Source organism: Canis lupus, chromosome 15, assembly GCF_048164855.1.
Source record: "Canis lupus baileyi chromosome 15, mCanLup2.hap1, whole genome shotgun sequence".
NCBI lineage: Eukaryota > Metazoa > Chordata > Mammalia > Carnivora > Canidae > Canis > Canis lupus.
Window position 1 is genome coordinate 60,072,212 of NC_132852.1, and position 12,445 is coordinate 60,084,656.

Genomic DNA, 12,445 nt, shown 5'->3' on the forward strand with positions numbered 1-12,445 from the left:
TACCCATGGCCACCCTGGAGGAAGAGCACACCCAGGTGCATGCTATTGGGTTCCCGCACATGCCGGAGCAGCCACCTGCCTCAGTGGAGCGAACGACTCTGGCCACTGAGCTACATCCTGAACCAAATCAAGAGCCCACCACAGAGACTACAGTGAGGCCAGCTGAAGCTTCTGGAGATGGAATACTTCCAAACTCGTTCTATGAGGCCAGCATCACCTGAAGTCCAGAAGCAGACAAAGACCCCACCCCACCAAAAAGGAGAGTTATAGACCGATGTCCCCGATGAACACGGATGCAAACGTTCTCAACGAGATACGAGCCAATACGATCCAATGGTACATTGAGAAGTTACTCACCGTGACCAGGTGGCATTTATCCCCGGGACGCAAGGCTGGTTCAACACTCAGCAAACACTCTGTGTGACTGATCAGATCTGCAAGAGAAAAAACAAGAACCAGATGATCCTCTCAATAGATGCAGAGAAAGCATTTGACAAAATACGGCATCCATTCCTGATCCAAATGCTTCAGAGTATAGGGATAGAGGGAACGTTCCTCAGCATCTTCAAAGCCATCTACGAAAAGCCCACAGCAAATTATCATTCCCAAGGGGCAAACGCTGGGAGCCTTTCCCTGAAGAAGATCAGGAACGAGACAGGGATGTCCACTCTCACCACTGCTATTCAACATAACACTAGACATCGTAGCTTCAGGAATCAGGCAACAAAAAGAAACAGAAGGCATTCAAATCAGCCTAGAAGAAGTCAAACTCTCCCTCTTCGCAGATGACATGATACCGTACACCTAGAAAACCCAAAAGACTCCACCCCAAGACTGCTAGAACTCATACAGCAAATTCGGCAGTGTGGCAGGGTACAAAATCAATGCCCAGAAATCAGTGGCCTTTCTAGACGCTAACGATGAGACTGAAGAAAGAGAAATTAAGGAGTTAACTCCATTTACGATGGCACCCAAAAGCATGCACTACCTAGGGATAAACCTAACCAAAGAGGTAAAGGATCTCTACCCAAAAAACGACAGAACATGTCTGAAAGAGACTGAGGAAGACACAAAGAGATGGCAAACTATTCCATGCTCATGGATCCGAAGAATGAATATTGGGAAAATGTCCACGTGACCCAGGGCAATTTACACAATTAACAGAATCCCTATCAAAAATACCACGGACTCTCCTCAGAGAGCTGGAACAGATCATCTGAAGATTTGTGTGGAATCAGAAAGGACCCCAAATGGCCACGGGAATAGTAGCCAAGAAGACCACAGCAGGGGGGCAGCACAATGCCGGATTTCAGGTTGCGCTGCAAAGCTGTGCTCAGCAAGACAGTGTGGTACAGGCACAAAAACAGACACATCCATCAATGGAACAGAAGAGGAATCCAGAAGTGGACCCTCAACTTGACAATCAAGACCATATATTCGATCAAGCAGGAGAGACCATCCACTGGAAAAAAGACAAGTCTCTTCCATAAATGCCTCAGGGAACTCCAGACAGCCACATGCAGAGGAGTGAACCTGGACCACTGTCTCACACCAGACACAAAGATAAACTCAAAATTGATGAAAGATGTAAATGTGAGACGAGATTCCGTCAAAACCCTGGGGGAGAACACAGGCAACGCCCTTCCCGAACTTGGCCACAGCAACTTCTTGCAAGATACACCCATGAAGGCCAGAGAAACAAAAGCAGAGATGAACTATTGGGACTTCACCAGGATGAGAAGCTTCCGCACAGCCAAAGAGACACTCAACAAAACCGACGGACAACCTCCAGAATGGGAGCAGCTACGTGCAAATGACCCGTCGGATAAAGGGTCAGCATCCAAGATCTCTAAAGAACCTATTCAACTCCACAGCAGAGAAACCAACCATCCAATCCGGAAATGGGCAAAAGACACCAATGGCAACGGCACAGAGCAAGACGTAGAGGTGGCCGACAAGCCCATGAGAAAGTGCGCCACATCACTGTATTTCCATCAGGGAAATACAGATCAAAACCACAAGGAGATCCCACCTCACAGCGGTGAGAATGGGCAAAATTGTCCGGACAGGAAACAAGTGTTGGAGAGGATGTGCAGAAAGGGGAACGCTCGCTTTCAAAATGCAAAACTTTCAGAGGTAGCCGTACTCACCGGATAGGGACCAGGGCGGGGGGCGGGCTCCCGGCCAGGCTGGGGCACTTAGGGAGGGACCTGAGAGCGGGGAGGGGGGAGCGGGGCGGGGGGCTGAAGAAGAGCCAGGGCCTTGGGGGGGCTCCTGGGGCCCAGCAGCCCAGACCCTCAAGCCACCGCCCCAAGGCCCTGCCCTGACGGTGGACAGTGCCTGCACCCTAACCCCTCTGAGCGCACGCGCAGGGGCTCCGCGGCACCCTCCCTGGGCCCCGGGGCAGGGGCCCCGCACCCTCCCTGAGCCGCCCCGGAGGAGACCTGGCCTGACCCGGAGGAGGCCCCGCCGCCACCCCCCTCCGAGAACAGGTCCCACCACTCCTCCCCCGCGCAGCCCTCTGCCCGGCACCCTGGCGGCCCAAAGGGTGTCCGCCGGGCTCGCCACGGGGGCGCCTCCGTGCGGCCCCCGAGGCCCGCTGTCCCCCACGCGGTCCCTCCCAGGCACCCGCCGCGCCACACGCGAGGGCCAGATGCCTCTCGCACAGCCACCCCGGGGCCCCTCACGCCTCCCGGGGCCACGCCGACCTGCGCTCCGGGGGCCGAGGCCTGCAGAGCCGCTGCCGGGAGCCCGCAGCGCTGGGAACCGCGGGCCTGGAGCGGCGGCGCGGCCCCGCAACCTCCTGCCACAGCCATGGTGGGTCGGGTCGGGTCGGGTCGGGTTGGGTCAGGGTCGGGGTCGCCGCCTCTGCGCCCAGCTCCTCCCGCGGCCACGCCCTGGCCCCCTTTGGGTCCGCTTGGCGTCAGGCGCCGGATAGGCTCCGGCCACGCCCCCCCCCCACAGAGGCCCGCCCTCCGCGGAGCCTAGAGGAGACCGGAGACCGCCTCTGCCTCCGCCCCGCCTCCGCCCGCTAGTCTGGTTGGGGCCCTGGGGCGCGAGGCCTTGCCCCCACCCCCCTCACCCCCACCTCCCGCCGGCTCAGTCCCGAGGGACTCCTGCTCAGGGAGGCACGAAGCCTCTCTCGGGCTCTGTGTCTCCCTCCGTGTCTCTTGCTCCCTGCAAAAATAGTTCATTTTGTTTTTAAATCCTGGTATTCCCTTAAAATTGAAACACCAGATAGTTATAAATTTTCAATATCTGCTAGGTAAATGAGCTATTACTCAATGTAGTTTATTACCGTAACAGTTTTCAAATTTCATGGCTGAAAGGAATGCTTTTCAGCCCATTTTCCAGAACTTAAAAGTTTCTAGAGAAGTCTGATAAACTATGTGTTATTAGAGCCATCTAACAGCTTACCCAGGCTTATTTTCACCACCAGCTAAGTAAAATGTCTGTTCTAAAGGTGAATATACTTAATACATTACATAAAGATGATTTTTTTTTATAATATCACAAATGTAAATGTACCTGTTTTGGATCTGATTTCCTGTGAATCTTATGTATTTTGTTTTTTCCATCAGTTTGGTGATTAGTGTATCTATGATCACTTTCTGATTCTGAAAAGCTTCTTCTATAAAATGGTACCTGGAAAGACAAGTAAACAAGCTAATTATTTCAAGCTAATATATCTAAAATGAAGAAAAGCCCCAAAATAGAAACTATTTAAGATATCATTAAAAACAAATAATAATCTTAAAAAACCCTCAAATATATCCCTAGAAGGCAGGTTTTTCATGCTTTCCAAATTATCCCTAAGAAAGAGGGAGTCTTTATGATATATTATTCATGGATACTCTAAATTAATTTGGAAATTTTGGAAAGATAAACATCATGCATGGTTTTAGCATCTTAGGTCACTTGGCCAACCTGGCAAAAAGTAATCACAGATCTATCTAAGCAGATTTATTTATTATTTTACAATTTCATAACTAGGAAACAATGCATTTTTTTTTTAATTTTTTTTTAAGATTTTATTTATTCATGAGAGACAGAGAGGCAGAGGGAGAAGCAGGCTCCATGCAGGGAGCCTGATGTGGGACTTGATCCTAGAACCCTGGGATCATGACCTGAGAAAGGCAGAGGTTCAACCACTGAGCCACCCAGGTGCCCCTGTAAACATATATTTTAAAGATCACTTTTAAACATCAGGTAGTTGTGCCATCATAGAGGTCACAAATATATGCCTTTGGGAAAAATGGGAAGAGTTAAAAAAAAAAAAAAACTAAAAACAAAAAAACAAAACAACCTCTTGATGTTATTATGCCTTAAATGCAGTAAGCTTTAAGCAACATAAAATATAGCACTTTAAAAAATTTAACTTGGAAGTGAACATGATAACCCCTGACAAACCATGTAAATAACTCAAGAGTAGCTCCAGGGAAATAGTAATGTAGAAGATAACCAGTTTTATTAATTTTTCATAAAATTCATTACAGTACTTTACATAATGTGGTTTAAAAGTGCAAGGTCACTTAAATCACTAAATAGGGATGCCAGCATTAGAAAAAAAAGGGGAACACAGTTAATTATTCTGTTGGATTTCCTTTGTATATAATGCACTCTTCGGGACTGTGGTACAGTGTAACATTAAATGAAATGGTCAGAATTGTCACTCTTATCTTGTTCCTAAACTCCATCTAAAGACTTTGCATAGCTAAAAACCCTTATTTCTCACATACTCTATAGGACACCAGGTCAAACTATTAGTTCTGTGGAAAAAAATAACAGCAACAGAAACATGACTTTGGACATTTGGGATCACATAAAACGAATAATTGTACACTGAATTTTTACACTATCATCTGGTGGTTTTGGCACTAGGGGGGACATGGTTTTAATTTTTTTGGTATAGCCACTTGCTGTCAGAGCTTCTCGGGTCATTTCTCACATTTTTGCTCCAGAAATCTGTTCACTTGGTTAATATATTAATATACTAAGACTAAACTTGCTTACTTTTCTGTTAAAAATTTGCAACATCACTTTTCTAAAATCCTAGCCTTCTTAAAAACACTAGCTTCCTTACTAAGCTTAACAGCTTTCTATCATCTAATACTTACTTTGTATTCTGTTTATCCCCTTCCCTGACACTTAAAGATTTCAGAGACTCTCTCTATTGCAGGTCCTTAAAATTTCATGTGTTTGAGGTTGATGAGCTTCTTAATAAAAAGATGCTTTAGAGAGGATCCTTTGCCTGTTCCCCAGGAGATACTATGTGGCCTAAATTCAAGACCAAACCTGATGGACTTGTTTATTCTTTTTTATTCAAATGTAATTAACGTAGTGTTATATTAGTTTCAGGTGTACAATTTTATGATCCAACAATTCTATACATCACTCAGTGCTTGATACAGTTAAGTGCAGTCACTTCTCTTTTTTCAATAAAAAGTATTTGCTAAATCATTCTCCTTCAAGGCCTAGAAATATGACCAACTCAGTGGTGATGAGTACCCTTGGCACCCATACTGTGGTCTCCAGATAGATAGCATTTCCAGCTAAAAGGAATCAAAGCCCCTAATATCTTGTGAAAAGAGAAAGGAAGGGAGACAGCAGTGACTAACTGCAATTGTATCAGAATGACTCAGGAATCAATGTGAGGCTCCTTTTGCCAAGATGGCACAATTTGAGCATCAATAAGAACAACTACTACAACACATTTTGGGTTAAAAATCCATTAATTCATAATAACACACACCCACACACACCCACTTGTTAGTCAACCTCTGCAGAATGCTAAGAAACTAGGTTACTACTCTAAAAATCAGCAAATAAAGGAAAAATAAATCAAGTGTCTAATCTACCTTTCCTTTATAACCAAAGAATAAATGAAGGAAACCTTTGGTTTCTCTTCCAGTTAAGAAAAACAGGGGAAATAACAGAATGAGAATGGCACAATTTTCCAAGTGCCTAATATAATATGGGATCATGGCAGTGATAATTAATGGCCACTGACATCAGAAAAAAGAAAGAGAACCCAACTCCTATGCCTCCTGATTGAAGTACACTCAGACATATGGATGAAAGTATTTTTTTAAAAATATTTTATTTATTTATTCATGAAAGACACAGGTAGAGAGAGAGGCAAAGACACAGGCAGAGGGAGAAGCAGGCTCCACGCAGGGAGCCTGACGTGGGACTCGATCCTGGGTCTCCAGGATCACATCCTAGGCTGAAGGTGGCACTAAACCGCTGAGCCACCAGGGCTGCCCAGATGAAAGTATTCTTATACCACCAACCCCTCACCCAATGGAACCTGAAACTAAATCAGTCTCTACATTCTTATTGCCAGTGTACATAAGTGACTTCATGAAGATGGTCAGCAAAATGCAGAATAAGGCTAACTTTACAAGACTAAGACCCAGTTTATCTAACAAATAGGTTAAAAGGGAGGAAAAAGAAAACCAATAAAGTGAAAAGGTAATTTGAGATTAATTAAAATACAGGGTTGAGACGTCAATTGTGTAGACCTTATTGGATCCTTACAAACCACTGTTTTAAAAAAAGAAACCACAACAATTAGATAGGTTATCACTGGATGTTTGATATATTAAGGAATTACTGTAATTTTATTTACATACGAAATTAATGTGGTTATGTTTATAAAACTTATTTTCCCATAGAAAATGACTTATGGGTTAGAGGATATAATGTCTGGGAATAACTTCAACAAAATATAATGTGTGGTGTGGTCAGGGGGAGGATGCTATCAGGTTAAACATAAAACAAGAATTGATGACTACTAAACTAGGTAACCTGTACATGGGAGTCAAGTGAAACTGTCCCTCTCCTGGTAATGCTTAAAATTATCTGTAACAAAAAGGTTTTAAACTTCTTCAGCTACAAACTTTCCTTAGAGCTCCAGTTTGACCATGGATGACATTACCTTAGTCTTACAGGCAAACTCAATCATATTCAAAACCAATTCTCTAACCACTTCTCTGCCCGCTTTCTCTCTGTGAAAAGCACCACCATCCTAGTAATGGGGTTCCTCTCACTTCCACATCCAATCAGGTATATCAAGCCCTGTATGGACTTCTTCCCTTCCTTTCCTTATTGCCACCAGACTAGTTCAGATCTCTCTATCTTTTGCCTAGTGCTTCCTTCATCCCACATTATCATCTCTCCCATCTTCATGGGATATTCCCATGAATATTCCCATGATATTCCCATGAATAATCCCAAAATATTCCTCCAAGTACCCTATTCCTGAACCAGGTTTAACACACTCCCCCTCGCTTATCTATAGCAAACATGTCAATTTGGACTTTGTCTCTAGTTTAATGGATCATAACTTCTTCCTATTATGTTTCTGTGACAAAAACAGAGTAACTAAACTTACCAAAACTAATATTATAGAGAGGCATAAAGCAGCCTCTTAAATTTGTCCTTCAGATTAGAATCCCTTCTATTCTCTGGGGTATCTGGGTGGCTTAGCAGTTGAGCATCTGCCTTCAGCTCAGGGCGTGCGTGATCCCGGGGTCCTGAGATCAAGTCCCAATTCAGGCTCCCTGCATGGAGCCTGAAGTTCCCTGCTTCTCCCTCTGCCTGTGTCTCTGCTTCTCTCTCTCTCTCTATCTCTCATGAATTAATGAATAAAGTCTTAAAAAAAAAAAAAAGAATATCTTCAATTCTCATCTTATCACCATCAATTCATATTGGATAATAACTACTCTGTTGATTATACTACTTTACTTTTGAATTTCCTGGACTGAGCATTCACATGCATTACTACAGTTCATCTGATAAAGTGATGTAACTAACAAAGTTTATCTAGTATAATCACATATGAAGCAAAGTGACATGACAATCTGGAAGACAAAAAAGAAAAATCACTGGTATTCACAGGGGAACTTTCAGAGGTCTTAAGTACTTCACACTGTAGCTGACATAATTACATTTTCATTCTTTAAAGCTGGTTTCACAACAATTAGAAAGTTTATTCCCTGCACCAAGCCCTGTTTAAAATATTACATAATTATTGACAGACATAATGGTCAATGTCAAACACCTTTTATTTTTTTTTTAATTTTTATTTATTTATGATAGTCACAGAGAGAGAAAGAGAGAGAGGCAGAGACATAGGCAGAGGGAGAAGCAGGCTCCGTGCACCGGGAGCCTGATGTGGGATTCAATCCCGGGTCTCCAGGATCGCGCCCTGGGCCAAAGGCAGGCGCCAAACCGCTGCGCCACCCAGGGATCCCAAACACCTTTTATTTTAGAGTCTGTCAGGAGTTTAGGACGTCTCAATAGAAGGAGGCAAAACATTTAAGACTTAATTAATACGCTTACCTGATTACACTTTTCTACTGTACTGCTGGGAACCTCAGTAGTGTCCTTCACAAAAAAGTTATCTATGATGTGTCTCTCTGCACATTCTTGGCCGCAAACTGGACATCGAATGACTCCAACTGGGAAAAACAAAATTGCGTTCAAAGTTTTTTTGGTTTGCACAGCATAACGATTTCATTGTTTGTATATAACTGTAAAATGATCATGGCAGTAAGTTAACATCTGCCACCATGCAGTTACAAAAGTTTTTTCCTGTGATAAGAATTTTAAAGATTCACTCTTCTAGCTACTTTTTAAAAAAATTTACATTCAATTTGCCAACATATAGCGTAACACCAGTGCTTATCACATCACATGCCCTCCTTAATGCCTGTGACCCAGTTACCGCATCCCCCCACCCACTTTCCCTTCAGCAAACTTGTTTCCCAGAGTTGAGTCTCTCATGGTTTGTCTTCCTCTATTTTTCCCCCATTCAGTTTCCCTTCCTTCCTTTACAGTCCCTTGCACTATTTCTTTTATTTCACACATAAGTCAAAACATGTGATAACTGTCTTTCTCCAGTTGACTTATTTCACTCAGCATAACACCCTCCAGTTCCTTCCACGTCAATGTAAATGGTATTTATCCTTTCTGATGGCTGAGTAATATTCCATTGTACATATACACCACATCTTCTTTATCCATTCATCTGTCAAAGGACATCGTGGCTCCTTCCACAATTTGGCTATTGTGGACACTGCTGCTATGAACATTGGGGTGCAGGTGTCCCCTCATTTCACTACATCTGTATCTTTGGGGTAAATACCCAGTAGTGCAATTGCTGGGTCATAGTTCTAGATACTTTCAAATAGGCAATATAATATTATTAACTATAGTCACCATGCTGTACAGTCACCATGCTGTATAAAATTTCCATTTTATAACTGGAAATTTGTACCTTTGACCCTGCTCATTCTTTACCCGTTCATGACCCTTTACATCTTAGGCAATCACAATTTGTTCTCTATATACATGAGCTCTCATTATAAATTTAAATACAAATATACTAAGCACTAATTGAGCACATCTCATTCAAATTGTAACTGGGCTCTTTTATAATGTCCACTCTCTTCCAGGTCATACCTGCTATTACTTAACACAAAGCAATTGCTTTGGACACATCACTAGCCATCAGGTAATGCAAATTTAAAATCAAGATGAGATAGGAGTACATAGGTATTGCCACTACTTTTTATTTTGGATCACTCATACATTCCCAAGGGGAATAGAAAATAGCTTAGCAATTTCTTAAAAATTAAACATAATATTTATCATATGATTAATCACACTCCAGGGCATTCCAAAGGAACAAACTTAAGTGTACAAAAATCTGAACACAAACTTAATTCAGCGTTATTCATAATCACCTCAAACTTGAAAAGACCCAAATCTCCTGAAATAAGTTAATGATTAAGTAAACTGTGCTATATCCATACCATGGAATGCTAGTTAGCAATAAAAGGGAAATAACTTTTAATACATACAACAAATTGATTGGATTTTAAGGGCAGCATTCTGAGTGGAAAAAAGCTAATTTCAAAAGGTCACTTATGAATGATTCTATTTATGTAGCATTCTTAAAATGACAAGACTATAGAGATAGAAAACAGTGCTTTGCCTGAAGTTAGGGATGATGGAGTATGGAATGAGGAAAGGGTAGATATGACTACAAAGAGAGCACTGGTGGTTATGGAATAAAACAGGAACAGAAGTGTATTGATTGTGATGATGAATATATGAATCTACACCTGACAAAGTGGCAAAGAACTATAGGCACTGTTGTACCAATGTTAATTTCCTTGTTTTGTTTTGTACTAGTTACGTTAGATGTAATCACAGGGGAAAACTGGGTACATGATGAGATCTCTCTGTAAATTCCCATCAACCTATTATTATTTCAAAATATAAAGTCAAAAAAAAAAAAAAAACAAACCCAAACCCTAAAACGAACTGACATTTATTTAGTGTTCTCCTTGTATGCAGTGCATTACCCTCATAAAGATGAGGAAACAGATCAGAAACTCTGGTTAATCTGGAATTATGATTTGAACTCTTAGCTGACTGATCCAGGTGTAGGCTCTTCCACTACCCTTTACAAAACTGTTTAGAAAACCACAGGTTAATTGATCACATCATTTTGGTATAAAAGATATTAGTCCACAGATGAAGAATCCACTTGTGGCTCTCTTTTCTTTCCTGGCTGCTTGAAGCTCAGCTGCCCTCATGAACAACGCAGTAACTATGTGGAGGACCAGGAAGTTTGCAACGAACCAACTACTTCAGCAGAAATAGACAGGGCAGCCTGGGTGGCTCAGCGGTTTAGTGCCACCTTCAGCCCAGGGCGTGATCCTGGAGACCCAGAATGGAGTCCCACGTCAGGCTCGCTGCATGGAGCCTGCTTCTCCCTCTGCCTGTGTCTCTGCCTCTCTCTCTCTCTCTGTCTCTCATGACTAAATAAAATCTTTAAAAAAAAAAAAAAACAACATAAAAAAATAGACAGTCATTGATGTTCTTCACCCCAGAAAGGCAAGAGTACCTAAGACAGAAATTCGAGAAAAACTAGCCAAAATGTACAAGGCTACATTAGATGTCATCTTTTTATTTGGATTCAGAATTCATTTTGGTGGTGGCAAGACAACTGGCTTTGGCATGATTTGTGATTCCGTGGATTATGCAAGGAAAAACAAACCCAAACGTAGACATGCAAGACATAGCCCATGAGAAGAAAAGGATGTCAAGAAAACCTGAAAAGGAGCACAAGGACAGAATGAAGAAAATCAGGTGGATTGCAAAAGAATGTTGGCATAGCCAAACTGTGGAAGGAGCCTCGGTGTCCATCGAAAGATGAATGGATAAAGAAGATGTGGTCTATGTATACAATGGAATATTCCTCAGCCACTAGAAACGACAAATACCCACCATTTGCTTCAATGTGGATGGAACTGGAAGGTATGATGCTGAGTGAAGTAGGTCAATTGGAGAAGGACAAACATTGTATGTTCTCATTCATGTGGGGAATATAAATAATAGTGAAAGGGAATATAAGGGAAGGGAGAAGAAATGTGTGGGAAATATCAGAAAGGGGGATCCCTGGGTGGCGCAGCGGTTTGGCGCCTGCCTTTGGCCCAGGGCGCGATCCTGGAGACCCGGGATCGAATCCCACGTCGGGCTCCCAGTGCATGGAGCCTGCTTCTCCCTCTGCCTATGTCTCTGCCTCTCTCTCTCTCTCTCTCTGTGACTATCATAAATTAAAAAAAAGAAAAGAAATATCAGAAAGGTAGACAGAACTTAAAGACTCCTAACTCTGGGAAACGAACTAGGGGTGGTGGAAGGGGAGGAGGGTGGGGGGGTGGGGGTGAGTGGGTGACGGGCACTGAGGGGGACACTTGACGGGATGAGCACTGGGTGTTATTCTGTATGTTGGTAAATTGAACACCAATAAAAAATTAATTTATTAAAAAAAAATGTTGGCGCTGGCAAAAGGGCACAAAAGTTTTGCAGTAACTATCTGTGGTGATTGTGCAAATTTTTCATGAGAGGATTAATAAACTAAGAACTTAAAAACAAAAAGATTCCCATCTGTTTAAGGTGTGGAATTTGTCCTACATGAATTTCAATCCAAATACATGCTAACTTAATAATACCTTTTTAACCATAAAGTTAAGGGGGAAATGTCATTTGCTTTAAAGATTTCAATTTTTTTTAAGTGAATCTCTATACTTAAATGTGGGGCTCAAACTCACAACTGTAAGATCAAGAGTCCCATGCTCTACTGACTAAGTCAGCCAAGTGCCCCGGAAAACGTAACTTCTATTCAACCAAGTCTGAGTACACTTATAGTTCCCTGCACAAACTAGTAGAGTTTAGCACTCAGAACATGTCCCTTCAGAATCTGTAAGGATTAAGATCTGATTAACAAAGAAAAAATAATTCTCTAAGAATTGTGGAGATTTTTACTTTAATCATTCATTGCTGTGTGTTTAAAGGTGACAGTTGCTTTTTTGGTTAGCTTGAAAATGTTTAGGTGGTACATAACTTTAAGTCTGTTTTAAAATGTTAC

General features: G+C 42.3%; 1 protein-coding gene across 1 annotated transcript in view; it reads right to left on the reverse strand.

Moving 5' to 3' along the window:
* LOC140605327 (transcription intermediary factor 1-alpha-like) overlaps positions 1-12,445 on the reverse strand; it is a 117,733-nt gene that overhangs the window by 75,372 nt on the left and 29,916 nt on the right. Inside the window, exons 2-4 of the mRNA XM_072777605.1 lie at positions 8,347-8,465; positions 3,529-3,645; positions 358-434 (exon numbers count right to left, since the gene is read on the reverse strand). Of these exons, the coding sequence (XP_072633706.1) occupies positions 429-434; positions 3,529-3,645; positions 8,347-8,465 (242 nt within the window). The 3' untranslated portion in view covers positions 358-428. The remainder of the gene's footprint in view (positions 1-357; positions 435-3,528; positions 3,646-8,346; positions 8,466-12,445) is intronic.